The sequence below is a fragment of the Cygnus atratus genome, chromosome 20 (assembly GCF_013377495.2).
Source record: "Cygnus atratus isolate AKBS03 ecotype Queensland, Australia chromosome 20, CAtr_DNAZoo_HiC_assembly, whole genome shotgun sequence".
Classification (NCBI taxonomy): Eukaryota; Metazoa; Chordata; class Aves; order Anseriformes; family Anatidae; genus Cygnus; species Cygnus atratus.
The window spans coordinates 11,808,857-11,835,293 of record NC_066381.1 but is presented as its reverse complement, the minus strand read 5'-3'; the positions used below and the strand labels follow the sequence as shown (position 1 = coordinate 11,835,293).

General features: G+C 41.9%; 1 protein-coding gene across 1 annotated transcript; it reads left to right on the top strand.

Moving 5' to 3' along the window:
- The first annotated feature begins 2,333 nt into the window (after positions 1-2,333).
- On the top strand, positions 2,334-9,766 carry XAF1 (XIAP associated factor 1). Its single transcript, XM_050714824.1, is given in 7 exon segments — positions 2,334-2,430; positions 3,291-3,357; positions 4,565-4,700; positions 5,812-5,868; positions 7,973-8,219; positions 9,010-9,077; positions 9,344-9,766. Coding segments are annotated over 7 exon segments (1,095 nt in total).
- The last annotated feature ends 16,671 nt before the right edge of the window (positions 9,767-26,437 follow it).

Here is a 26,437-nt window from a genome sequence, read left to right as displayed (position 1 = left end):
GATCTTCCATTTTTTACTATAGATACCAGAATAAATGTATTTTCCATATGATGTGAGTCATTGTAAAGAGTTCCACTGAGAAGTGGGACACTACTGGAGACTTGTTAACAATCACTGACCTGCATTGTTTGGGTTAGTAGAAAGAGACTAGGAGTCAAGTCCTCTTGGGAGGTAAGAAGTCCAGGATCAGCAGTCTAAGCAGAAAAAAATGGAAAATTAAGATTCCAGTACAGCTTAATTTGTTCCCAATAAGCCACTTTTCTGATTTTTTCTTATCACTACAAGCCAATCACCCCAATTACTCTTGTTATTGCTGGATATGAATGGTTTGTGGCAATGAGGCTTTGCAGGTACCAGTTGATTCACTGAATTTCAGAAAAACATACTGTCCTCCTCTAATTCAAATGCTGTCCAAGCACAAAAGTATAGTTTGCCTGTTTAAAAGCAGCCCATTTGACTTAGATAACTGTTACTCCTCTCAAAACAAAAACTCTTGTCAATTTCTTTTTAAATTATTTCAGTGCTTCAGGCTCCACGCAACACCCAGAGGTACAAAAGTTTAACAAAATTATATTAAATGAGGAATGTAAGACCTCTGATACTTGACACTGAGAAACACAAATGAAAACAACTGACACTGAGGTATTCTAGGACTTCGCAGAAAAAGAACAGTCTTCTACCCAGGTTTTTGAAAATCATATTTAAAAAAAACAACCAGTTCAGAACTTACCTTTGTGTGATGCTTGCCTTAAAAAGATGTCTAGAAGAGGTCTTGTACAATAATATTAAGCACTGCAAGGTTTACACAGGATTTAAATGGAAAGAGTTATTACCAGCATTCAGAAAACATCATGGTCTCATTATTTCCTGTTTTCCCTTCAGTCAGTACTTTCACAGCTACTGCCAGTCCACTGTGTTGCTTTAGGAATATCTTTCAACTAAGTTCCCAGTGGAGCATCTGATATTTTTCCAAGAAAAGCTTTTCAGACTCTGAACGAGCAGTCCTTTCAGTACAATCCCTGTGCCCAACAACTTTCTACATAAAAGCCCTCATTACGAATTTTGAGTCAGTGGGGTTTTCTCAGTCAGCATGTGTTGCTGATCAGGCTTTCTTGAACTAGAATAGGTATTTCCTGTATAGTTTGCATGAAACCCTAAAGCACATTAAAATGTGGTGCAGGCTAATGACTACAAAAGAAAAAAAATAAAGAAAATGACAATAAAAAACTTGATTTGGAATTGGCAACTCTGTAACCTTTCCCTTAGCTGCCATCTCATTAACATATTTGTTCAAAAGCCTTTTCTCTGCTTCATTACATAATTTGTGTTACAAAATCTAGATAAACACTCGTTATTCCCAGGTCTAGATAATGACTTAATGGGCTTCCCCCCCCCCAGAGAGAAATAGGGGGACAGAAGGACAGAAGGTGTTTTTATTGGTGGGAAATGAACCACACCAATTTCTGAGTTAACATCTGGGACATCTGTTGCATATGGCATTACAATACATTATGCAATTACTAATGAATGATTCTTCCCAATACCTCTGCATAATAGACAAGTTAAATATTATTGTCCCATTTTACAGACTAAGAATATCAGTTCATATTTGCTGCATCTCCTGTACTTGCAGTTCCACACCTGGCAAGATGTATGACATCAGAGAAGAGCTCCTCACATTGCACTGCTGTAAGGGATCAGTTGTAGTAACAGGTATAAGAAATGCTAGGCATTCATCAGAAAAGCCTGAAGATGTGGGTACTGGCATTGGAATAAAGATGTGGTATTCTGTTCCTGTTTCTCTCTAACTTACATTTCTTCATAAGCTCCCTATGTAAAAATGTAGACCTGCATGACCCCCAGCTGAGATCTAGTGGCAGGACCTGCTGCACCTGTGGCTTCTTAATGCTGTCAGTCAGTCCCAGCCACGGTAAAATATCTCCAGGGACAAAAGATGAAATCAGTTAATGCAGGCTTTAGGTTTCACCTTGCACATTCTTGAATACTGAAGGGGTCCAAGGTTCACTGGGGGAACAGTAGGGCCTGGGAGGCTGCTGGGGCAGGGCTGAACAGCACTGCTGCAGGACTCAGTGAGGTGAGGCTGCAGGACCAATGCCGGGCTTCTACCCCATGGTGTCAGTGGGCAAATATTTCCCCTCCACTAGCTGGCAGTTCTCATTTGTGACATGAGCACTGCTCTGGCCTGGGTGAGCCAGCAGTGCCCCAGGGAGGTCAAGGTGGGTTTATGAGACTGGATGCTAGTGTAACCACTGCTTCAGAGGTGGAGGGGGACACAGTTCACCCCTGCCCTCCCTGCTCACTGCAAACCAGACATGCAGCAACAGCCCCACAGCCCTTCTGCCTGGGTGGGCCATGAGAACAATGGCCATGATGACATCAGCCAGGTGGTGGCAAGGGCTGAGGCCCATGGCAAGAGGTTGCTGTGGGCAGCCCTGTTTGCCAGGGGCTGCCCTCACTGACCGCAGAGCTTGAGGGTTTGTTTCATGGTGCTGCCTCTCCCTCTCTGCTGGCACCTGTTCGGACTGTGTCCTTGTAGACTGCAATGTCATGATTATCAGCAATATATTACCAAGGGTGAGATCACAGGTGGGCTGCCATGCTCCCTGCAGGTTTCTCTGCAGACAGGCGCTGGTGCTGCACCTGTTCTGCTGCCAGTGCAGCTGCTGGGCAGGAAGGGGCGATGCGGCCTGAGGGCTGCCCGTGGCTATTGCCACGGCAGGCACAAGGAGGAGATGCTGCCCTGCAGCCCTGTCTGCACTGGGCAGGAAGGGAAGGTGGAGGCCTGAGGACCTCTCTCAGAAGCAGTGATGAAGAGAGCGTTCCGCTGCCCCTCTCATCCCTGAGGCACTGATGGTGGATGTGTGGGCAGACTCCTGCTTCCCTCCTGAGGGAGCCACCAGCTTGCCCCGTGCCCTGTAGAGGGCAGACATGCCTGGGTGTTGTGAGGTAGAGGCTGACCAGGATCAGCCCCCCCACTGCACTGGGGCAGGGGAACACCCCTGCCCCTGACTGCTTCAGGCATCTCCAGGCAGTGACCCTGCCTGCTGCATAAACCCAGTACTGCGGATAAACTTATTTGGAAAAGAAGGAAAGAGAAACCTCATAGTTCCTCTAAGGACCACTGTATGTGGAACCCACACTAGAAACTCATGCTTGTCTAACAGTGCTACAGTTTCTTCTTGAAAGATCTTTTGGGTAAGCAGCTGTTTGGGGTGGAGCTATTGCAACAGATGCTTTCAGTTTAATTTCTTTTTCCGTTCTTCTCGTAGAAGAAAGGATACCCAGCAGAATAACACGAAAAATCATGACAGAAGAGACCAGGTTCTGTGAAAACTGGTAAGAGATCTTTCTTGCTCTCCATTTTCTCTGAAAAGATTTTATATTAATTTTCACATTTCAAGGTTGCTGCTTTCTTGCTGCTTTCCTGTGGAGAGGTTTCTTCCATAGCCCTGTCCTATGCTGCAGGACACCATCTAGCAGAAAAGTCATTGCACAGACACGCCAATCCATGCAATTGTCTCAGTTTTCCCTCATGTCTGATATTCCCTTCTGTTGCTATGTTTGTAGATATGTGATACTATATATATATTTTTAAAGATAAATAGCTATCTCTGGTAGGGCAGAAGGCTAAACAGGGCCATGAAGCATAGCTTGTTGTGTCTCTAGTAGTTGGGCCATTGGGTAGATTATGTGAATGAAGACTGTAAAGCACTGTGACTTAAAAAGTCATACCTAACAAGGTCAAATGAGCTCAGCATCAATTTTATTTGGCCATAAAGGAAAACCAACACTTAGCCTTGCATAAAGAGAGCCTGTGTATTTCATACTAAAGGGTTGTAGGGGATGCTTTGTATAAACTTTGTCTAAAACTTCTGATAGCTGTCTCTGTAACTTCTTAAAAGAACATTCTGACAGAAGATCCATTCCATTGTTCATCCATCTTGATCATGTGAAGCTCCTGCTGATGTCTAAAGCTGATTTCCTTGAGGAAACTTATCTTCCCTAAGAAAATTAGAAGAGCTGACCTTTTGCCTCTTCCTGGGGATTTTTATTTTATTTTACTTTTTTTTTTTTTGACTCCCCTGTTTTGATGCCATACTGTGCTAATTTATGTGCTCTTAACCTAGCCATTCCATCCATGCTAAGAAAACAGCATATGTGCTGGGTAGACTGGTTTTGTGGCCCAGGCTTGATGTCAGAGTTTGGAACGAGGGCCTGTGCAGAAATCCCAAATGGTATCAGCTACTCTGCCTCACATGCCTTCTATAAACAGCAGAACTGGAAGTATGCACATCCTTTCCAGCAGACTTCCTGCTCTTGTAGGCTAGAATGGTAGTGTGGGCTTGCCTTTAGCTGTTATGTCCCCATGACCATCACTATCTTCTGTCAGGCACCAGTACCTCCTGCCACAGGATCTGGGGACCACTGCAGTGTGTATTGGGAGGCGAGCATGCAGCTGTGTGGGTGCCTGGCTGCTGGCCAGGGTCAACCCACCACACTGGTTCATTTACTCCTCTCTCTTCCCCATTTTTGTTCTTGGTAGTAAACGAGGTGTGTCTGCTGCCAATTTCTCCCTCCATGAGGCCCACTGCTTGCGGTTTTTCACTCTCTGTCCAGAATGTGATAAACCAGTTGCTCGAAATGATATGAAAAGTCATCAAACAGAAGCACACAAGCAGGTAAGGAATGCTATATTTTCTTCAGGGAAAGCAGCATAAAGCTCTGCCAGCCTAGACTCATGTTTATGGTACGGTGCTCTATATTAACTAGATTTGAACTTCTGTAGTTGAACAGAAAATCTGTAAGGGTCTGAAATGACCCTTCAGTTTTGGTTACAGCACCTTTTGATCTCATTGCACATACAGCTTAATGGAATACAGTTTGCACTATGGTATCCCAGCTCTGCCAGCAATGCAAATTACAGATCAGGTATGGATACATGCTCCTATTGCTCATGAATTAGCCAGAGTATGCAATACAAAGTTTATGCCTCCTGTAGGCTATTACACCAACATTATTTCAACCGTAGAAGGATGAACGGTGCCTGCTCTAGCATAAAGCTAAATGATTTGAATAGAGGAAGACAGACAATAACTGATCTGATATAAACCTTGCTGGTACTAAGCTACATCAATAATCAACATTTTTTTTTATAAACAAAACTGAACTGGCAGGGTGAATATATCAGTTTTTCATATAATGAGGACGTGATATGACATTTTTATATAGTGTTAAGAACCCTGTAGCTAGAGGTACCATGCTGACCAGTGAATACCCAGGTATGACTTTTTATTCTGTCTTACTAGATTTATTGTTTTAGCACTTTCATTGATCTCAGTTGCATGGGAGAACACATGAGTAGCTTTCATGGCAAATTTCCAGAAAACTGGTATAATTCATATGTTTTCATAGGGACTGTTATAATTTAGACTAGCTGAATACCAGCACTATACTTTTAAATTAAACCTCAGTCAAAATTTTGAACACACCCATGCATACAAACACACACAGACTTTGCATTTCATGTCACACTTTGCATTTCACATGGGGACCTTTGAGAACTGGATACCCACATAGAATGACAGCTTCCTGCAGAATCACCAGGTATGTGTTCCTCGAAATCTCATCAACACAGCTCAGGCCTGAAGAGAAACAATAATTCACCAACAGCCTCTTGATGATGGGGATCAAAATGACATGGAGATCATCTCAGCAGCTTGAAGTTGCATTGACATGTGAAAGCACTAACTATAGTCTTATGCTCCCAATGAACTGTTGTTTCACTTGCAGGTCAGATGTAATCTTTGCTGCCAAGGCATGCAGCAATATCAGTTGGAGCATCACATGGTAAGTATGGAGCGCAATACTTGTCACCCTCAAGGCTGACACCTTTGACCAGACACCAAGAATCACACTGATGGATTCAACAGCAAAAATGTATAAATCCCTGACTTAGTAATGGACTATGATAAAACTTAAACCTCTCAGCAGTGGCAGTGTTTTGACCTACCTTTTTCTGCTTGTAAAAAAGTATATCCCATGGTAGTCGTCGTTGTGGTTTTACCTTGCTGCGTGGCTGAACTCCAACACAACTGCTCTCTCACTTGCCCTCAGAAGAAGAGGGGGAGAAGAAAGTATGTTGGAAAGAAAAAAAGAAACACTCACGTGTTGAGATAAGGATAATTGAATTAAAGAGAAAAGGAAGAGAGAAAAGACAAACGAACAAGCAAAGGCTTTGTGGAAGCAGAGAGAGAGAAAACAAAATTTCCCTACTTCCCATCAACAAGTGATGTTTCGCCACGTCCTGGGAAGCTGGGCCTCAATACATGTAGCAGTTTTTTGGGAGGACAGACTATTCATAATGAGAGCCTCCCCTCTCCTTCCCCTTTCCCACCTTTTATTGCTGAGTGTAACATCATATGGTATGGAACATCCCTTTGGTTGGGTTAGGTCAGCTGCCCTGGTGATGTCCTGTCCCCATGTCTTGCCCACCCCCAGCCTGCTGGCTCTTGGAGGGGGTTGGAGGAAGTCTCGATGCTGTGCCAACACTGCTCAGCAATAGACAAAGCATTGGTGTGATACCAATGCTGTTCCATCTAGAATTGCAGAGCACAGCACTATATGGACTGCTTCAGGAAAAGTTAACTCCATCCCAGCCAGACCCAGTACAGTTGTCTGCTCCAGGAGATAATGAGCCAGCAATATGCGCTTGCAGCCTAGAAGGCCAACTGTATCCTGGGCTCCATCAAGAGGAATGACCAGAAGGTGGAGGGAGGTGATTGTCCCCCTCTACTCTGCCCTTGTGAGGCTCAACCTGGAGTACCTGCTCCAGTAGTAGATGCTCAACCTGCATCTAGGTTTGGGGTCCTCAGCACAAGAAAGATGTGGACCTGTTAGAGCAAGTCCAGAGGAGGGCTACAAAGATGATCAGAGGGCTGGAGCACTTTTCCTGTGAAAGGCTGAGAGAGATGGGGATGTTCAGCCTGGAGAAGAGAAGGCTCCAGGGAGACCTCACTGCAGCCTTTCAATACTTAAAGGGGTCTTATAAAAAAGATGGAGAAGGACTCTTTACTGGGTAGAAAATGATAAGACAAGGGGGAATGGTCTTACACTAAAAGAGGATAGATTTAGTTTAGACATTAGGAGGAAATTCTTCAGTGTATGAGGCACTGGAACAGGGTGTCCAGAGAAGTTGTGGATGCCCCATCCCTGGAGGTGTTCAAGGCCAGGCTGGATGGGGCCTTGTCCAACCTGATCGAGTGGGTGGCATCCCTGCCTATGGCAGGGGGGGTTGGAGTTAGATGATCTTTAAGATCCGATCCAACCCAAGCCATTCTATGATTCTATGTCGATTCTGTGATAATCTGTTACTTTTTCATTCTTGGCTATTCAGGCTGCTGTTCTTCAAGGGCTGCTTAAAGATATTTCTGCCCTACTCACACACTCATATTACCTGCTTGTCCAAAAGGGAGGCTGTACAAAGTGAGAATCTTTAGTCACACAGAAACTTTGCATTAAAACTGCATAAGGGTAAGGCCAAGGAAACAGCTAAGGAAGAGATTCACAAAAGAATTGGCAGAAGCTGGGAAGTGAGAACAGCATGTCTATGCTAGCTTTAGTTTAACCATTTCATGGAAACAAATCAATGAAGACACAAAAGGCTTCCGTTAGTGGTGTTAGCTGAAGTATTAGAGTTTTCAGGGTAGGCTTGTGCTCTGCTGACAACCTATACTGACATAGCACATGATTCACATTTTTCTTTCTATTGCCTAAATCCTCCTAAATTATAGCTAGCCTAGACAGGTGAACTCTTAACACAGCTATACCTTCATTTGCCTGTGTAGATACTTCTTAGGGAGGATATTCTTAAACAGTTTGTCACTGATGTCACCCAATGCCCCCTTTTGGTATTGATAGAAAGTTTGGAATAATTTCCTCTGTTTATGTTCAGGCCAAGCAATGCCACAAACGAGTAATGAAATGCAAAATCTGTGAGCTGGAAATGCCCTTCAACAAACTTCAGTAAACACCTAAACACATTCGAACCGAATGGTGTTGGGAGTGTAACAAATATGTCATGTACAAAGACCAGAACAAACACAAAGATATTTGTCAGGACAGTGGTCTGTCCTGTCATAAGGACGTGAACTTTCAAATCAGTGAAGCATCTACTAATGCAAAATTTATTTACTCCACTGGTAAGCAAAATTCCTCATTGTTATGTACTGGGTCAACTCTGTTAAATGTTGATGAAAATCCTCCTGCCTTCTCTACAGTTCTCAGTAATGCAGGCTGAAGGAAATTGTTGTTTAACTAACCACAGTGAAAGGGACAAATGTTGCTTTCTATTATGCTGGTTATTGTAAAGCCAGAATGATTCCACTCACTGCTGGCTTATCGGCCACGTTCTGTTATGCTGCCCTTACAGGCTGGAAGTGAAATTCCTTCTGTCAGAAAATAACTGGATCTTCCTCTTTCTACTTGTCACACAGAGCAAAAATGATTTAAAATTTCTGAATACTTCATATCTAAAGCCACTTATTTCTTGAAGTTGAGAACAGCTTTATTAGGCCTAAGGTATTGAACAGAGTACGTCAAAACAAAACAAAACAAAATCATGAATCCTGTCAAAGGTTCCAGAAAAGAACAGAAACCACTTAGTGGTTGGTAAAATGAACCGTAGAGAGCAAAACCCCCTGGCTACAGGGATATACACAGTCCTGGCCTAGAATAAGCTAGGCCAAGGCAGGAGTGAACCATCCTGAGCCACAAAACACGGCGCTGTAGTGGAATTTCAAATACTCTGAAGTATGTGAGAAGGGATGGTGGTTTAGTTTTGAGCGATGCCAAAAGCAAAATATAGTCACAGCTCTAATTTCTTCTTGGCTAATGGAATCAGCATTATCTGTTTCTCTATCACCAGTGACCATAAGTGGATCTGGGCAGCCTATGTAGATTACTTCTGTCTGCATTTTATTTCTTCTGAAGGTACCGCTGACAATCTGTGTGTGAGGTGCAATAAGTCATTCCCAGATGACCAGTACTCCCAGCATCTGGTAAGCATATTTGAAACTGAACAAGAGAATGATCTGTGTTTAATTTCAGTCAGGTTATTTTTCCAAAAAGCTGTATATTAGATAAGAAAAGGCAGTGAATCTTGGCTCTTCAAATTATAGTTTAATGATACAACATATTCAGCTGCAGCATCACTATGACATGGTCTCCACTGCCCTTCCCAAAGACTCATCTCTGTTGGAAACCACAGGATACCATGCAGTTGGGTGTAATGCAAATTTTTACTTCATTATTGTTTTCTTTTTAGCAGAATAAAACCAGTACAACTCATAAGCTGACAGAAGTTCTTGCTGGCCAGTCAACTTCAAAACCCAGCAGTGATCCACCACAGTCTTCTACCTCCCTGGCTCACTCTTCCAGCTCTGAAAAGGCAATGGCATGGAAAGATCTCAGTCCCAAAGGGAAAGGAAGGTACCATCCATTGACCTCCAAAACCTCTCCCAAACCTTCAAAGAACAAAAAGATGGTTGGCTTTCCTTCTCCCACAAGAGGCAGACTTTCTACATCACCTCAAGCTCTTAAAGACACCTGGTCTTACAACTTGCTGCTGACCTGTGCCCACTGCAACATTCTTCTGCCACTTCCAACTCTTCAGAAACATGAGGTGAGAGGTGATGTATTGGACTCAGCCTCCTACATGCTTGAACAAAGAGCCACACCTACATATTAATAAGTATTTGCTACTTATCCCCTCACTGCCCAGGGTCCATTTGCTCACATCTATACAAACAAGATCCATTGCCTATAGTCCACCTGATTTTTAGGGAAATACTAACCACAACTCAAGCCATTAATTTTAAGCTCATATCCTGGAAAGTCTGCAGTGCCACTCTTTTGTTCTGAAGGCTGGTATTCCTGCTAATCAAACACTATGTCTAAGCTGTATCAGAGATGGAGCTTTAGATAATTTTCCATCCCAACAAAGGGGCCTAGTTGCCTCACTACTGAATATGATTGTGGGTTGAATATAATGTTCTCCTCCAATATAACTATTATTTATATTTTAGATCAAATGTCTACGTTTGATGTCTTTGAGAAATGCTAAGATGAACCAAAAAACAAACAGTGGAACAAAAGGTATTGCAGAATTTCAGAAACCTAGAACAGGATCCATCATTCAGGATTATTCTGTATTGGGTTAATAGGAACAATTTTGCAGAGGAAGTGCATCTGGAAGAGCTAATACTCAGAATATCACAAAGCTTTTTGGATTCCAACACACACTGGATTCCCATGAGGAGTGAATCAACAGGGAGTTTTAGTAACAATGTAATGCAAAAGGCTAGTTTTTCATTTTAGTACTGGAATTAAGAGGAAGCTAGTTCAGGTCAAGAGAAAGAAAAAAAAGAATAATTTTGGGTTTCCCCAGCATTCTCTCCTACCTCTCCCCACCCCCAGCCCCCCCTCCGCCAGCAGAAATCCTGTGAAGAATGCATTTTAAACAGTTGTGAAATAAAAAAGTTGATTTTGGCTTCTAAAAGTGTACATTTCACAAAATCACAAAATGGTTAAGGTTGGAAGGGACCTCTGGAGGTCGTTTGGTCCAATGCTCCTGCTAAAGCAGAGATACTTAGAATAAGTTGTCCAGGACCATGTCCAGACAGCTTCTGAAGACCTCTGAGGAAGGAGACTCCACTACTTCTCTGGGCAAGCTAGTTTCCAGCAAGGTATTCACAAAATTCATGCCTGCTTGCACTTAATCCAAAAGTGCCTTTTTCAGTAAACTGTTTGAGCAAGCACTGCTTCAGAGCCCTTATATTTTCAGTCTTTTGCCTCACACGTGCATATACATGTTGTACCTCTCAAATTATGCTACTCTGAACAGGGCTACTCTACTACAAGCGGAGATCTGCACAAATATTTCACAGAACAGATGTTCTGTACCAGGTGTGTCTACTCGAACACTGAATGGAGCCTTAAAGAATTGTTTCAGAGACAAGAAGTAAAATTAATCTTTTCTCCATAGTAAAAATTGCATATTCAGTAGAAGCATTGATATAGTTATCCCAGACAATACCTCAAGCTGAGCTTGCACTGATCCATAGGTAGTGCATCTCCTTCCTTCTCCTGTCCCAGGTAGACTGTGAATCTTATTACTTATCTCTTTACTAACATCACTCTCTGCTTTTCAGTTCCTAAGCAGTATGATTTCCTTTCAGTCCAGTTAACTAAATGAAACTAAAAGCAGTTGTTCTCAGTCTGTCCCTTTCTGCTTTGTTCAGTAAATTAGGTATTATTTCTCCATCTAAAACTTTCCTCTCCTGTGAAATTAAAGAAAGCATCAAAGTGAGAGATAGGGAGTTTGTCTAGTTTTGAACTATAGGACATAAGTCTTGAAAAAAAAAAACATGATAATTACATGGATTATTTGACTTGCACTGCATTTCTTTATATTGTGCTGCTGAGTGATGACTTAGAGACAGGAAGGCTGTAAAACTGTAACTTTAACAAGACTTATAACTGGACTTTGTTTGTTTTACAGAAGACTTTCTAGAGTGCTCATGATTAAATTTGGAAATAGAGAAGCATCTTCAGACTGAAACTACAGCTCAGCTTTAGCAAAAGGTATTGCAGGTTCAATAGGTTTATCAGCGAAGAATAAAAGTGTCTTGCTACACCAGATCAAGAAAAAAAGAGTGACTCAGATTTTTATTCCTTTTTAAGAAAGGCATGTCACAGGTTTCACCAGAAAACTCAAAAAGTGAATGGGGTTAAATGGTTGTTGTCTTTTCAAATATTTCTGTGTAAGCTTGCCTTAAGAATATACTTTTTCCACCCTGCATCAACAGGGAGAGTGCCTTATTTAAAAATGTTTGTTCTGGGAAAGGGGAGGAAATAAGACATTCAGAATTACTTGTCATGTTGAGTACCATCAATTCCTCTTGCCCTCACTGAGGACTGAGACTTTAGTGTTTTCCAGGGTATGGCCCAGTGAAAATAAATAACATTAAATTCTGCTCTCCTTTACTTCAGTGAACCACTCACTGGACTTAGGGCCCAAACAGCCTAGCCCTGGGAGATGTCAGATACATCCATAGATAACTGTCATTGTACACATTCTGACATGAAATGGTCCAAATGGAAACTGGTAAGAGGCCAATGATGGAAAGGTTAAACATGAAGAGTGAGTGGATGTTTTATGCTAATCTCTGTGAACATTTGTGAAACAGCCTTCATTGCTTTTGTCTTCCATCAATAAACACATTAGCAGAACACCTTTTATGACAAGGTTCCATTTTCTTCTCATCATATTTACCAGTGTTTAATCTTAAATGCTGATGGCTGAAACTAATGTACATAAGCTTACCTATGATTTTAGTAACATCTCACTCTCAGATCCAAACTTCTTGATATCTGCATCATTTATGCACAACTGACATAGGATGCGAAGTCAGGCTGAGTTTGTAAACTCTCTCAGCAATTCAACAAAGGCTCAAACTCAGTTTTGCATGTCCCAGGCATATGGGAGGACTGAGTGGGAGGACCACTACACGGTCAGGACTGAGTTGAAATGCAACAGCAGACATTCCAAAAGCAGACACTTCCAGTCAAATAACTACTGGGCTGGTGCCAGTATTGTGGATGGGACAGCAGCTGATCATGTGGCCTGGCAAGTGTTAGTGACTTCTGACTTAACCTTTGCAGCATGGGGACTGTTCGTAACAATCAATAACTTCTACATACATTTAGACCGCATTAGTCTGAATCTGACTCTACTACTCAAAGGCCAGGAGTCCATAACTTCACTCCCTCTGCCATATATTTTGCTGATCAGTGTCTAGTGAATTGGGTTTAAAAGCTTGTGGGAGTACTCCAACCACATTTACAATGGGATTTTCAGACACAGTCTAATACAGTGCTCTCAGCGATGCTTACTTTAAGCTTTTAAAATTGTTCTGAACTTCTGGTAACCGGATCTAAAGATAAACATGATGTTACAAAAGAATTTTCTGTATTTGAGGACATAGGAAGGGCTATGAAAATATGTCTTAGAACCATACCATTCCATACACAAATTTAGCTTCTTTTGTTTTGCACTGGTTACACCTTCATATAGTTTACTATTCTTAATATTTTTGGATATGTATCACAGCAATAGACCCATCTCAATACAAGCATAAGCTCTCTCTCAGTTTTTTGCTGTGGTGTCTCTACAGATTCCAGCAGTGCTGGACTTACCAGGCCTCCAAGGAATTCCTTCTTTATTGGTCTTTGAAGTCTGTTTGAGGACGGCTGGTAAACATAATATAGTCTGAAGAGAGTCCATGAATAAAACAAATTTGGAGAGGAACTGGGCAGCCAGCTCATGCTTCATAATGTAAATCTTTATACAGAGAAAGGAAAACATTTTCATCTCTTTTGAAAAGGATCTTCAAAAGCTTTGCTGCACACCTACAAAAAGTTCAATCAACCAGAGAGGGCGGCTGACAGGAAGGGGTTGCTGCTCATGTGTGGTTGTCATCACAAGACAGCTGCAGACTGTTGTTGTGCCCTGTCGTGTCCTGTCGTGGATTAGCCTGACAGCACAGGGGGTCACATTTTGTACTGTGAGACAGGAACTAAAGTCGTTATGTCTGAAAGTGTCATAAAACTGACGTTTGAGCTCAAGGACAGCTTTACCCTTGCAACAATTTTATCTATCTAATCTATCTATCTATCTATCTGTCTATCTATCTATCATCTACATATTTGAGGGGGAGTGTGGAGGGAAGGCATAGCCTATTCAAAAAGCTGTATTTCCTTATTTCCTGGCCTTTAAAAAGCAACAGCTGGGCTTATTTCGGGAAGCTTGTGCTGCAGTGTCATCTTGTGGCTGTTGATGGTACTGGCACGTGCTAAACCGATTTGAGACTGGAGACTTTGGCTGCAGAGAGAGGAGGACCAAGTGCTCCCACTCGCCTGTGTCCAGGTCCCAGGCTGCACAACGGCGCTGCGTGGGTTACTCTTCTGTTCTGAGGCGACAAAGCTTTTGGCACTCTTATAATTCAGTAATAAATAACGTCAGGCTCCTAGCTAGGTTAAAGACAACAACATCTGTATGAACAAACCAGCAAGCCAAGTGTTGAAGGACTGGAGCACTCCTAAAGTCTTACTGTGACATGCTTTGGGGAAGAGAATGTCCCTGTATGCAGATCTTAGTACCAGCTGCTAGGAATTTGTCTCAGCAAAAAGAAGGCCACTTGTAAACCACCAGAAAATATGAGCCAAATGCAAATACTTCTCTGAAGGCTCTTGAAAACACCTGAAAACCTTCTGAATCCTTTCTCCCAGGGTGAGAGAATGGCTGTTACAACTACATTGAATGTTACCCTGCTTCTTAACTGTATGAAGTTCAACAAGGCCAAGTGCCGGGTCCTGCACCTGGGGCGCAACAACCCCAAGCAGCGCTACAGGCTGGGAGATGAGTGGTTGGAAAGCTGCCTGGCCGAGAGGGACCTGGGAATACTGGTTGATAGGCAGCTGAATATGAGCCAGCAGTGTGCTCAGGTGGCCAAGAAGGCCAACAGCATCCTGGCTTGTATAAGAAGCAGCGTGGCCAGCAGGTCTAGGGAGGTGATTGTCCCCCTGTACTCGGCTCTGGTGAGGCCGCACCTCGAGTACTGTGTTCAGTTTTGGGCCCCTCGCTACAAAGAAGGACATGGAGGTGCTCGAGAGAGTCCAGAAAAGGGCGACAAGGCTGGTGTGGGGTCTGGAGAACAAGTCTTACGAGGAGTGGCTGAGGGAGCTGGGGTTGTTTAGCCTGGAGAAGAGGAGGCTCAGGGGAGACCTCATCGCTCTCTATAGGTACCTTAAAGGAGGCTGTAGAGAAGTGGGGCTTGGTCTATTCTCCCACGTGCCTGGTGACAGGATGAGGGGGAATGGGCTAAAGTTGCGCCAGGGGAGGTTTAGGTTGGATATTAGGAAGAACTTCTTTACTGAAAGGGTTGTTAGGCATTGGAATGGACTGCCCAGGGAAGTGGTTGAGTCGCCATTCCTGGAGGTCTTTAAAAGACGTTTAGATGTAGTCCTTAGTGATATGGTTTAGTGGAGGTCTTGTTAGTGTTAGGACAGAGGTTGGACTAGATGATCTTGGAGGTCTCTTCCAACCTAGACAATTCTGTGATTCTGTGATTCTGTGGCGGTGCTGTGCTTACCCTGTCCAGCAAGGTGGACACTTCAAAAATCACTGCAATGGTCACTTCAAAAGCTGTAAAAGTTTTGTGTTTTTTTTTTTTTTTTGGTTTGTTTGTTTTCCACCTTTGTCTTCCTTTTCTCAGAAATGCTCGAGGCTCAGTGAAAGAATGTTTTTACTACTCATGACATGAGCAGTAATCAGATAAATGGTGTTCTGCACAAGCATGCCATCCTCTGAGCGTGACAGTCTCAACTCTGGCAAGTGGTGGCAGTGTTTTTCAGGTGCCCAGATGTTTTATTTTCAGCAAGCATTGAAAGCTTTCTGTGCCTATGATGTTTTGGTGAGAGGTTCTGGTGCTCCATGTGAGGAGGAGGGTTTATCTGCCTGTGGACAACACTGGATCCTTGGTTAGACGGAATCCCACAAATGGGTTATTGTATACTGTTTTCTGTACTATTTTATGCATCAAAGGAAGCAAATTGTTCAGACTAAGCTGCTAAGAGACATCAGCACCATAATGTTAAGAGAAGCTCACTTAAATTTTTTTTTTCCTACCCCCAGGTAAGGTAGCTATAAATCAAAGGGCAACCATCATTCTTTTTAAACAGAAATATTATTCCAAACTCCATTGAGGATGGGTGGGTAGGATATTTTCCAAAGTCTATTATAGAAGATATATATATATATATATATATATTTAACCAATTACTCGTCCTTAAATGACTGACTTTGTCACTCATGCCTGATGAAAGTATATAATATATTTAAACATTGTCTCAGATATCAAAACCTGTAGGTATGCATTTCCAGTCTGGAGAGGGCAATGAAATGTGGCATAATAAAATTTTAAACTAAATTGCCTACATTTTTTTTTGTCTTACAATACCAAGAAGATAAGTGTAAACAAACACCATAACACATGAAAATGAATTCCATATTGAGTAGCTTATTGCTTCTGCAGTAAACCACTAAAAATGTTGAATGGCAAATATATTTTTATCTAAACATTTATTTTAATGGCATTAGCAAATAGAAAAATATATAGAAATATGCAAATATATTCATGAAAACATTAAAATAAAATGAACAATATCAAGTTGTATCAAATCCTTCATGGAGATTTTATGCTTCAATATTGTGGGCATTATTAAAATACTTATAATGAGACTGATGGAAACGCTGGAAATAGTTTTAATTCTTCAAAAACCTGAGCTTTCACTACATTTCCACGCTGAGTGCTGAAAATTTTTAAATGGGATAAATCTGCTTTATGTTGCTTTTATGACATACCTTTACATTTGCATATTTTATTATAAGAAGTGTAATTGGAACTTCTTTGTATATATTTTTATATGTATATATTTAAAAACTAAAAGAAATAGTATAAATTGTGATAAGTAGAACCTTGTATTAAATAAATTTTGCCAAAGAAAGATCATTACCTACAGTGGGATTTTAAGCTGTTTATTATGCACTACTAAATACAAACAAACAGAAAACCTTCCTGTTGCTGTCTGAAGTTTTACTAGTTCTTAAACTGCTATTTTGGAAAGGAGCTTGGAATTCTTCTGCAAATTTTGTGGGAATCTTTCCAATAGCATATCTCTAATCAAACCTATTGGCTAGTTCTCTAGTCCTCTAACTTGTGTACTTATATACATGCTACTGAAATACATCTTCAGCTCATACAAGCCACTGCCATGCTATGTTTCTTCAGAATTTATCATTAGTTTGTGCAATCTTCACCTGACTCCTGGGAGAGGGCATGGATACAGGGCAAAGTGTCCTTAGTAGTGCAGCAGGATGGGGGAGTGGCTGAAGGCGAGCACTGTCTTGCACTAGGCAGAACAAGAGGGTCACCAGAGACAAGGAGTGGGAAAGAGTCTACATGTAAAAGTGTGCTCGTTAATTGATGGGGATATAGAGTTTTGCATTATTCCAAGCTTAGGTTCAATTTATTCTTAGAGGATTGCTTTAATGTTGAGATATTTATGTGCATGTAAGTATAGTGTTTTTGGTCTTTTATTAGACAGAAAATCAAATGTGATTAGCAAACTGAGGAGGAAAGTTTCTTCTTGTAGAAGTAATTATCAATCCTACAAGGCAAATCCAGCCTATCTGCCCATGTAAGGATTGGGAGGAATGAAAAACGAGTGCTAACTGAGTGCCACAGCGTGAGGGAGTTTAAGCATGGGAAGGGCCACAGTCTGGGGTGGTAGCTGGCATGCCATGCTTGGGGTTGGTGGCCAGTGGAACCCATGCTGTTGCCAGCATGGTAGCTGTGCCAGGCCCTGTCCTGAGCGCTGCTGGGAGCACATGAGCCTGGGCCACACCGTGTTGCTGCCTCTGGTGATAGCAATAGCTGCATGGTCAGTGGAGAAGAAAATGGAGCATGACCAAAGGCATCACCAGCCTGGGCTTTGGGATTCCTGGAAGGGGTCAGGGTGGTGGTGGTGGTGGGGGAGTGGTGCAGGATGGGGTCTAGCTTGGCCCATGGTGTGGGCTGCCTGTGCCACCACGGCATACATGGGGCTGTCCAGACTCAGCTGGGGTCATAACCACCCACAGCCCCCCACCCCGGGCCTTATCCTCTCTGTATCTGGCAGCGACCCTGCTTAGGATGTGCCAACACAGTTGAGAAAGCAGCTGTATTGACAGCAGTGCTCAGGTGTCTTAGAAGAGGTGAGGGAGAGTGCAGGGAGTCGCTCCAAACAATGATGAACAGTTAGAGTTTGGATGGAGACTTATTTCCTTTTGCCTGATGAGTTGTTCTTGCTGTGCTGTGACCCTTTTTAGACCATCTATTTATCATCCTTCAGGACTGAGTTCCCCTAGCTGGAAGTGAGAAGGATGGGATGGTTTGCTGTTTTATTAGCTTTTAGTATTCTGATTGCAATTAGTTCCAATGAGTTTGTTTACATTTGTAGTTTACATTTTGACTCAGTGGAGAAAAATTAAAAATCTGTTTTATCAAGGCAGGATAATAATCCTGCCCAAGCAGGATTAAGGCAGGTGGAAGAGGCCATCTCCTCTGCTCTTCTTCCTTTAATTATCATTTAAATGTAAAGATAACTAATCTACCCTGTCATGCTGTTGGTGTGGATTATTTCACAGCTCTTCCCACTTGTGGTTTTAATAGTGGTATAAAATGCTAGCATTTCCTATTCAGTTAATTTGTGAGAAGAATCTTCACACCCATTTCTAGTTTGTCTTGGATGAATCTCACCAGTTTGTCTCTCTCTGAAATCATCTATTTGATTTAATATTAGGCTTACACCACTGGATTGCACATAATTTGCTAACTTGCTGTGGTGGGCTGCAGAGAAATGTTTACTCAAGCTGGGCTGTCAGTTATGAGTATCCCAGCCAGAGAGAGAAGTAAATGAGTCCTAATCTAGGAGATGCTACAGAAATCCTGTCACAGAGAAAGCTATTGAGGCATCAACGTTTATAAAATACATCCAAGAGTCAGTTTGGGTGATGGAAACAGTCACACAGCTTTGCCCAGAAGTTCAAAATAATAATTTGTTGCAGAATTATGATTTCGCTAGGAAAAAAAGGACAGGTGAATATTGCATTCTATTCCTACAGAACTACGTACAGATAGATTTAAGTAAAAATCCTTCATGTAAGTATCTAGATGTGACAGATTTTATTCTGGTGACATTCATATACCAGATACTATTTCAGAATGAATGTTCACCTTGGAGAAACCATGATTAAACTTTTGAAAATGACATGTGAGCAGAGGTTGTTGAAGTTCTTCCTGAAAATGTCATCATATAGCACTGTGTTGGCATTTGTGGCACAGTGACACTGAAAGGCAGATTTTGTGTTTTTTGAAACCTCTGCACTTATTATGCAATTATTTGTATATGTAAGTGTGTGTACGTATATATGAAATACGTTGAAGAAGGAACATAGTCCATGATGGGCACACTGGTCATTCAGAGACAGGGGAAAAGACTGCTTTTCTCAAGGTCTTGTCACTTACAGTGGCTGCTGCAAGTAGGTCACTAGTTATAAGGTCATTTGCATTAACAACCTGTGTATTTTGCAGGAGCGACATGCCAGCTTTTTCCATCCTCTTGACCATGAGAGTTTTCAGTCTGTTCCCTGCTTCCCACAAGTCAAAACCAGCAGGATGCTTCCAAATGCTTAGTGATTGCACAGGATGTGGGGGTGAGGGTCTTGTTTTTGTTGTGTTTTTCAAAGACTTTAATTGCAACTGTGAGCAAAAGCCCTCTAAATTGGCCGAGAGGCTTCTCACCCTTCTGTAAATTTGCTTTTTCATTGCTAATAATTCTTCAGCTTTATCTTCCAGTTTCTGTTCAAGCTGTATTTCTCTTTATACCACTATAATAATTAATTTATAAGCTCAGAAGTGACAGGCAATATTTATTATGGAGATGACTTCCTTGAACAAGCTACTGGAAATAGCCCTCAAGGATTTGTAAGGAACCTTACATTTGATAATTAATTATGCATACTTACTTTTAACATATCTTTAGGTAATCAGAACAAAAGAAGACAGTTGTCTTTGTTAATTATCATGAAAATTTACTTATGAATATTGTAATTATGCACATTAGTGTGTCTGCTGTCACTCACAGCTTGAATACCTTTAGGCAGTATTATTCTCCTCCCATTGTCACTGTAGCAAAGGGCTAATGAAAAGTGCTGAATTAGAGGTGCTGCTGTTTCATTTCAGAAAAGATTATTCTTCATGTGGCCTCATGTTTGTCTGTTTCAGGAAGCCAGATGAGTGTGACACAATTAATTATGGACTCAAATTCAGCTTCCTGGCACTTAAGGTGGCCAAGTGCCTTGCCCCTCAGCAAAAGCAAATGAACCACCAGAAAGAGCCAGCTCAACCTTTGGCCCTCATTTCTTCCCCATCAGATAGCTGGTGAAGGAAATTGTCATTAAATTAACCAAAGTTTAAAAGTCCACTTTAGAGTTGCCCTTTATAGCACAAAGAATGTCTTCGAATTTCTGTAACTTGACATTCATCTGAGGTAAATAACGTATCATTAAATATCTTTGTATGTGCTGCTAATATGCATTTCTCACCTTATCTAGTAGTGGAAGCGTTAAATGTTTTTGATGCCTGATTACAGACATGCCCAAAGATCTAAGCTCTACCTTTACACTGTGCTTCCAAGACCCAGTTTTCAAAAATGCTCCTGAGTTAGCTTCAGTGACATAGTTAGCTGACTTTTTTTTTCTTTTCATTATTTGTATGAATATTGTGCCTTCTGCTGAGTTGTGCTGATGGCCCTATCATTTTCAGGAATGAGTAAATGCAAGAGGAAAGTTATGCTGTAAAGTGTTTATCCAAATACATAAGGCAGGCAAAAGGTGGGAAGAGGGAAATTCTTTTCTAACTTTTGTAGAGGTTTAGAGCTGAAAGACACCAAGTTCATGTGCCTTTTCTGAGGTCAGTTAGAGGACCCGGCAGATAAGGCTTTTGGCTAATCTCTTTGTGCCAAAGGCAGAAAACAGTATGAGACCAGAGGTTAACAGTGAATCTGAAAACTGAATTTAATTGTCATGTCTGACATTTGTCTTGTGTTTCTACAATATGTTAATTTTTCAGAGATTTTGATCTGATGATAACACATGCTGCTGAATTCAGTGTCTGGAGATGGGTAAGGCTCTCCTTCCATGGAGCATGCCCATCCCTCTCACCTGTTTCAGATTGGCCTCAAGAAGCCAGTGTGGCTGCTCTGTGGAAAGAAATGGCCCAAGCAAGCAGAGTCCTTGACTATTCCAGCGGGGGCACGGAGCTCACTGCAAGATGCGGGTAGGAGGCAGCTGCAGCTGCTCTTGCTGACCACTGATGGCGTGGTGGCGGATCCTGCCTGAGCTGGCCACAAGCATGTCTGGATGTCTGGTGGGCTAGGTGCAGCTGGGAGTAGTGGTGGCCAGGCTTATGCATAGGGAGAAAGCAGCAGAAGCACCATGAAGATTCCTTGGAGGCATCAAAAAGCTTAAGAGAGACTAAGTACTGTTAACTTTGCCAAGAGAGAAAGCTGTGAGATAGCCTTTTGAAATGCATGCTGTCTGTGATTCTTTGAATAATTAAAACAGGAATTATATCCTGCCTTGTGAGTCCTGCTGTGCTCAGGAAACAAGCTTTATATGAACTCTTTAGGCAGGAGCATGTCCAAAAAAAAAAAAAGAAAAAAAAAAAAAAGAAAAGGCAAAAAGATAAGAAAAGAAAAAAGCTGGACTTCCTCATCAGTTGCTCCTCCTGATGGAAATAACCTGCAAGACCTCGAATTTTCGGTCACAGAAAGTAACATTCATCCAAATCACTACTCTGAATCTGTCACATAAATGTTTACCCTCGTATTCTGTTCTCCAGCAGGAGGAAAACAAAACACAAAACACGGATAGCATTGAAAGGAACACGGAACTCAAAAGTCTAAAATTGTGGTAGAGTGAACAGATAAATGTGTGGTACCTCTAACCTACATTAGATGTAAATGAAACTCTCTCTGTTTCTTGATGGTAATACCAGCTGGTATTGGCTTCTTGACTTCAAGCCCATTCTCTTCTAATCCAGGTTCTGAGTCCAGTTATCTAATCAAAAGAAGGGTAGAGAGAGAGAACTGATAGAAATGCAAGAGCTGATGCTGGTTCTTGATTTCAGAATGTGACCTAAATGACCTTGATCTCTGCTAGACAACCTGCTTTGCAGATATCTGCAAGTACAACTGCCATTCTGTACACACCATTTCACTGTCATGCAATTAGAAAATACAAGTATGATGCCACTTCAGCTTTGTGGTTTGCCCTTTTAATTTTTTGTCTGTTGCTATGGTAGCAGCAAATGATTGCAATCACTGCTGTTTACGTTGCAATCCAAGTCACATCAACAGAGATCTTGGAAACCAAACAATAAAAATCTGACTTAACAGTATACTGCTTTTGTTATTGTACATAATAGGTTGTTCACTATAATCAGAATTCATTGAAATCTTTTGTTACTGAAGCATTGGGAAAATTCTTTTAACTAGAGGGTTGTCAAATAATCACTTACTTTTGATACATGCTTAACCAGTGCTCTTCACATGGCTGGACAATAATAATTTATTTTGCACTGTTTCATGAGTATATCCTTGAAAACAATTGTTTTAATAGCCTTTCTAGTGTTGAAATATTTACTCTTATTTTTTACCTTGTACCAATCATCGTAATATCTTAGGTCTAAAATACTACATCTTTAAAAAGAGAGTTCTGTACTTTCTCCCATGCTTTGTCTGCCTTGTCTATTTAGTCCATACAGGCTTTTTGAGCAAGGACTGCCTTTATTATATGCAAAGGCTTCTATAAAGGAACTTCTATGATCTGTAACATTAATAAGCCATAATATAAATTTCTGGTTTTGAATATTGTCTGCTGAGCTTTGAAGAAGTTGAGAACAGTAGAGGAGAGAGAAAGTGAGCACAGGTGTCTGTCCAGTGCTGCTCAGAGCAATGGGCAGCCTCAGTGCAGCTCTTCCTTTTGTCTGTGCTCACCCATTAGTATTGTGCTGCCTCAGAGGTTGGTTTGGGGACCCCAACACTGCCATTTGGAAGGCAATTTAGCTAATATTGTAGAGATACAGTATGAAATCCCATGTTTCTGAAGTCTTGGGTCTTTCTGCCTTTGATTTCAGCTGCCAAGTAGGAGCAGCAGTAGGCATGTGGGGCAGCATGGGTCTTGCATCTCTGCTATGCAGCTCCTGGGGAGAGAGCGCAGCCTCCTGGGCCCGTCTGCAGTGATGGGCCAGGATGGAGAGTGGAGATTGAAGGATGTAAATTTTATCTTCTGTGTGGGTAAGCTCTAGTGCCTGTTTTTGTACACAGACCTGTAGCTGCCCTTCTCCTCAAGTCTGATGGCCAGGCGCAGAAGAGTCACTGGGGCTAATGTCTGATCTGAGCCCTGGGAAAGAGATCTGTGCTGAGACTTGTCTGCTGGGTGGTGCCTCTTTTGTTAAAGTTGAATCTAGACTGTCTAAATAGGAGACCAGTAAGGCAATTTTCTGTTTAAATGACCTAGTGCACATTGGGCATATTGAAGAAAAAAGCCATTTCCTAGTGACTGAATCTCATTAAAAAAGCAATTTTCCAATCAATTACAATGCAATTTAACTGTTAACTGTTAAATTATCAAAAAAGGACTATTTTGTTCTCTGTTCCTATATTTATGAGCTGTGCTTTAAAATTTCATCTAAGGAGTAGCCGTTTGGAGGAATATGACTGGTCTATTGATGCAATTATATTAAAGTTAAAATTTTCAGTTAATATATTGTGTTAGTTCAAGGGAATTTTTTGCACAGAAGCTTTTGGAATAGGAGAGACTTGTTGATTCCTACAAAAGCGCGAATCTTTATTGTTATTTTCATGCACTATAAAAATTGTGTTATGCAGGTTTTATTACAGGAACATTATTTCTATATGTTTTTAATCCTGTTTGAGAATTATACTCCTTGAAGCATATCCTGAAAATTGAGCAAAGTTCCTCTCAAAAGGGAGGCTTCTGCTTCCAAAGAGACTGTGAAACAGCTAAAATGCAGAGGTGATTTATAAGAGCCGGGAAGCTGGCGCCTGGCTGTGACTTCCTGTCTCAAGGTAAGCACAGTAGTGAAGGATGCACTATGGCTCAGTTCTGGGAAAGGAAGGCATTGAAACAGTAGTGTGCTGTGTCTTGTAATTTTCATTAAAAATCTTGCAATACTCAGTGCTTCTTAAAGCCCCGGCTCCCAGTGTTATCCAAGACTTTCATGATTACTTTTCCTAATGCTGTTTCAAGCCCTTGTAGCTTAAAGGGAATGCCAAAAACAATTTTTTCAGCCTTCAACACTGGGTGAATATTTAAAAGACTGCAAACCTATTGTTTCTTCATAGTTGTGCTTTTTAATCTACTTTGGGTGTAGATCCTGCGTTGGTATAACTCATGGTATCTGGCCCTTTATTCAGGGACCCAGCTGGGTGCTCTGGTCTGAATAAGTCCAGGCTCAGTTTAAATGCAGACCTTGGCAGCGCAATACTCACTCTTGCAAGCCTCAGGACACGAGCTATCAAGGACACATCTGAGACCCCCTCAGCCTGCCCCAGCTGATGGGACAGGAGTGCTGAAGGAAATGTTGGCAGCTCCTCATCTTTGTGCTGTGACCCGCTCTGGTAGAACAGGCATGGAGTGCTTGCTTTCCTCTTCTCCGACCACTGGGCGTCTTACCTGTTCCAGTGCACGATCAGCCTTGCCTCAAGCAGCAGACAAGCTGTCAGAGGGCCTGAGCTGCTCATCTTCCGCTGAGCCTAGCAATGCTGGGAGGCTAAGTGACAGTGGGAATCCCAGTCTGTCAGGAATACTTATTACGAAACACCCAAGAGATGTCTGGTGAACTCCACGGGGTAGCTTAGCAAGCACCAGATTGTCTACTCTGAGCCCCAAAGTTCACTTTGGGGGGTGACAGCCTTCCTGCTGTTGGTGGATCCCCCGTCCTCAGTGCTTGCAGCCACTCAGCAGATGACGTGTGAACTCCTTGGTGATGTGCTGCTGCAGAGACGGACGGCTCGAGCTTGGCGCTGGCTCGCAGTGGCAGAGATGGTGATGTCCTGTTCCCAGGCGATCCTTAGCCTCACAAGTAAATTCCCACCCTGGTGAATTTATAATATTTGCTATATCCCCACTTGAAATAAATTTACATAATTGTTGAAACAATGCATCTTGTGCCCTTGAAAATGCCAATTACATTTTTTGGAAATAGTTCCCAGTGCTCAGGCATGCTCAGCCTTTGATGAGTTCAGAGAATACCCCTGACCTTTTACAGAAAGCCTCTGAGACTACAGTAATAAGCACACATCCAAGCCATTATCCCACATTTTTCCATTTGTCTTCACCTAATGTGTTAGAACGGATGAAAACACATGGCTGCATAAAAGTATTCTGATCATTGACTCCCTTCCTGTCATGAGCATGGATATAGTCCCCTTATCCATGCCTGTACAAGGAAACTGTGCAGAGCATCACATTTAGCTGTAATTTACCTCTCTGCTGCAAGGTGAAACCAGCCAAGGGCATGTGAAACATAGCCAGGTCCTGCCAAACACCAGCCTGCATTGTCTTGCCTGTGCATGCTGGGGCCACCTGCCCCTTCTGCTCGAGGGAGCTCGGGCTGGGGCAGCATCAAATGGCCTGATGTCTGGTGACACTTGCACAAGCAGGAAAGTAAGATGGACAGTGGACTTTGTTGCTGCTTGCATAGCACATCACATGATCTAGAAAGAGATGTCTTGTGAAGTCCATCCTCTGAACAGGGGGAACAGAACTGAGAGGTGAAGAAGTGGGGAGGACTCTTAATTAGGACATGATTAAGTAGTCATTCTCCAAGATGTCATGGGTACTAAAAGGTAGACTAATGGTGATGGGGACTGGATGTCTACATTTTGTTTCTCCTTCTCTCATGACTCTTATTTTACTGCAAGGAAGTTGATACATAAAACTCCTAAATCGGTCAAGAGCCACTTCACTGCAGATTGGCCTGTAGCAATCACTTCGCTAATGTTCGCATGCCCTAGTGCATGTCCAATCAGTGTTTAAAATTATGGTGCAGAAATAATAGCAGATAAGGTGATTAGGAATCTGAGTTGATATAATGAAATTTTCAAAAGCTTATAGTAGATTTAGGAGGAAAGTATCAGTTTACAGCTCAGGAACTTTACAAATCTCACTATGAACCATGTAGAAAAAAAAATTTGTTTGTTTGTTTGTAGAACAGCTGTTTTCTCTCTTGTATGGTTATTGTTCATTTCCAGTATGTTTAAGTCTGGAAAGTTCTGTTTATAAGCACAGTGGTATAGCACATATAATTATTTATTGATTTAGCTCAAGTGATTAATGATTCAGCTTTAACAGGTCTGCTTTATTGCTGTACATAAACAGTATTGAGGTAATTAAAACAGTTTGATTGCTTTGCAGGTTGGGTGAGACTTGGCACGCTGATACATAGTGCAGTGTCATCCTGGGGGAAAATGCCATGCAGTACAGCTGAGATACCTGGGAAACCACAGGGCTGGTACTGTGCTTTGAGAGAGTGATGTGGGGTGCATGCACTGGCCTTTCCAAGGGGAGTTCTGTTAGCAAGTTTCTGAGTGAAACTCATTTGCTTGAAGTTTACATATTGACTAGGAATACAACATGCTTTTGGTCACAATCCTATTAAGGCTTATCCTC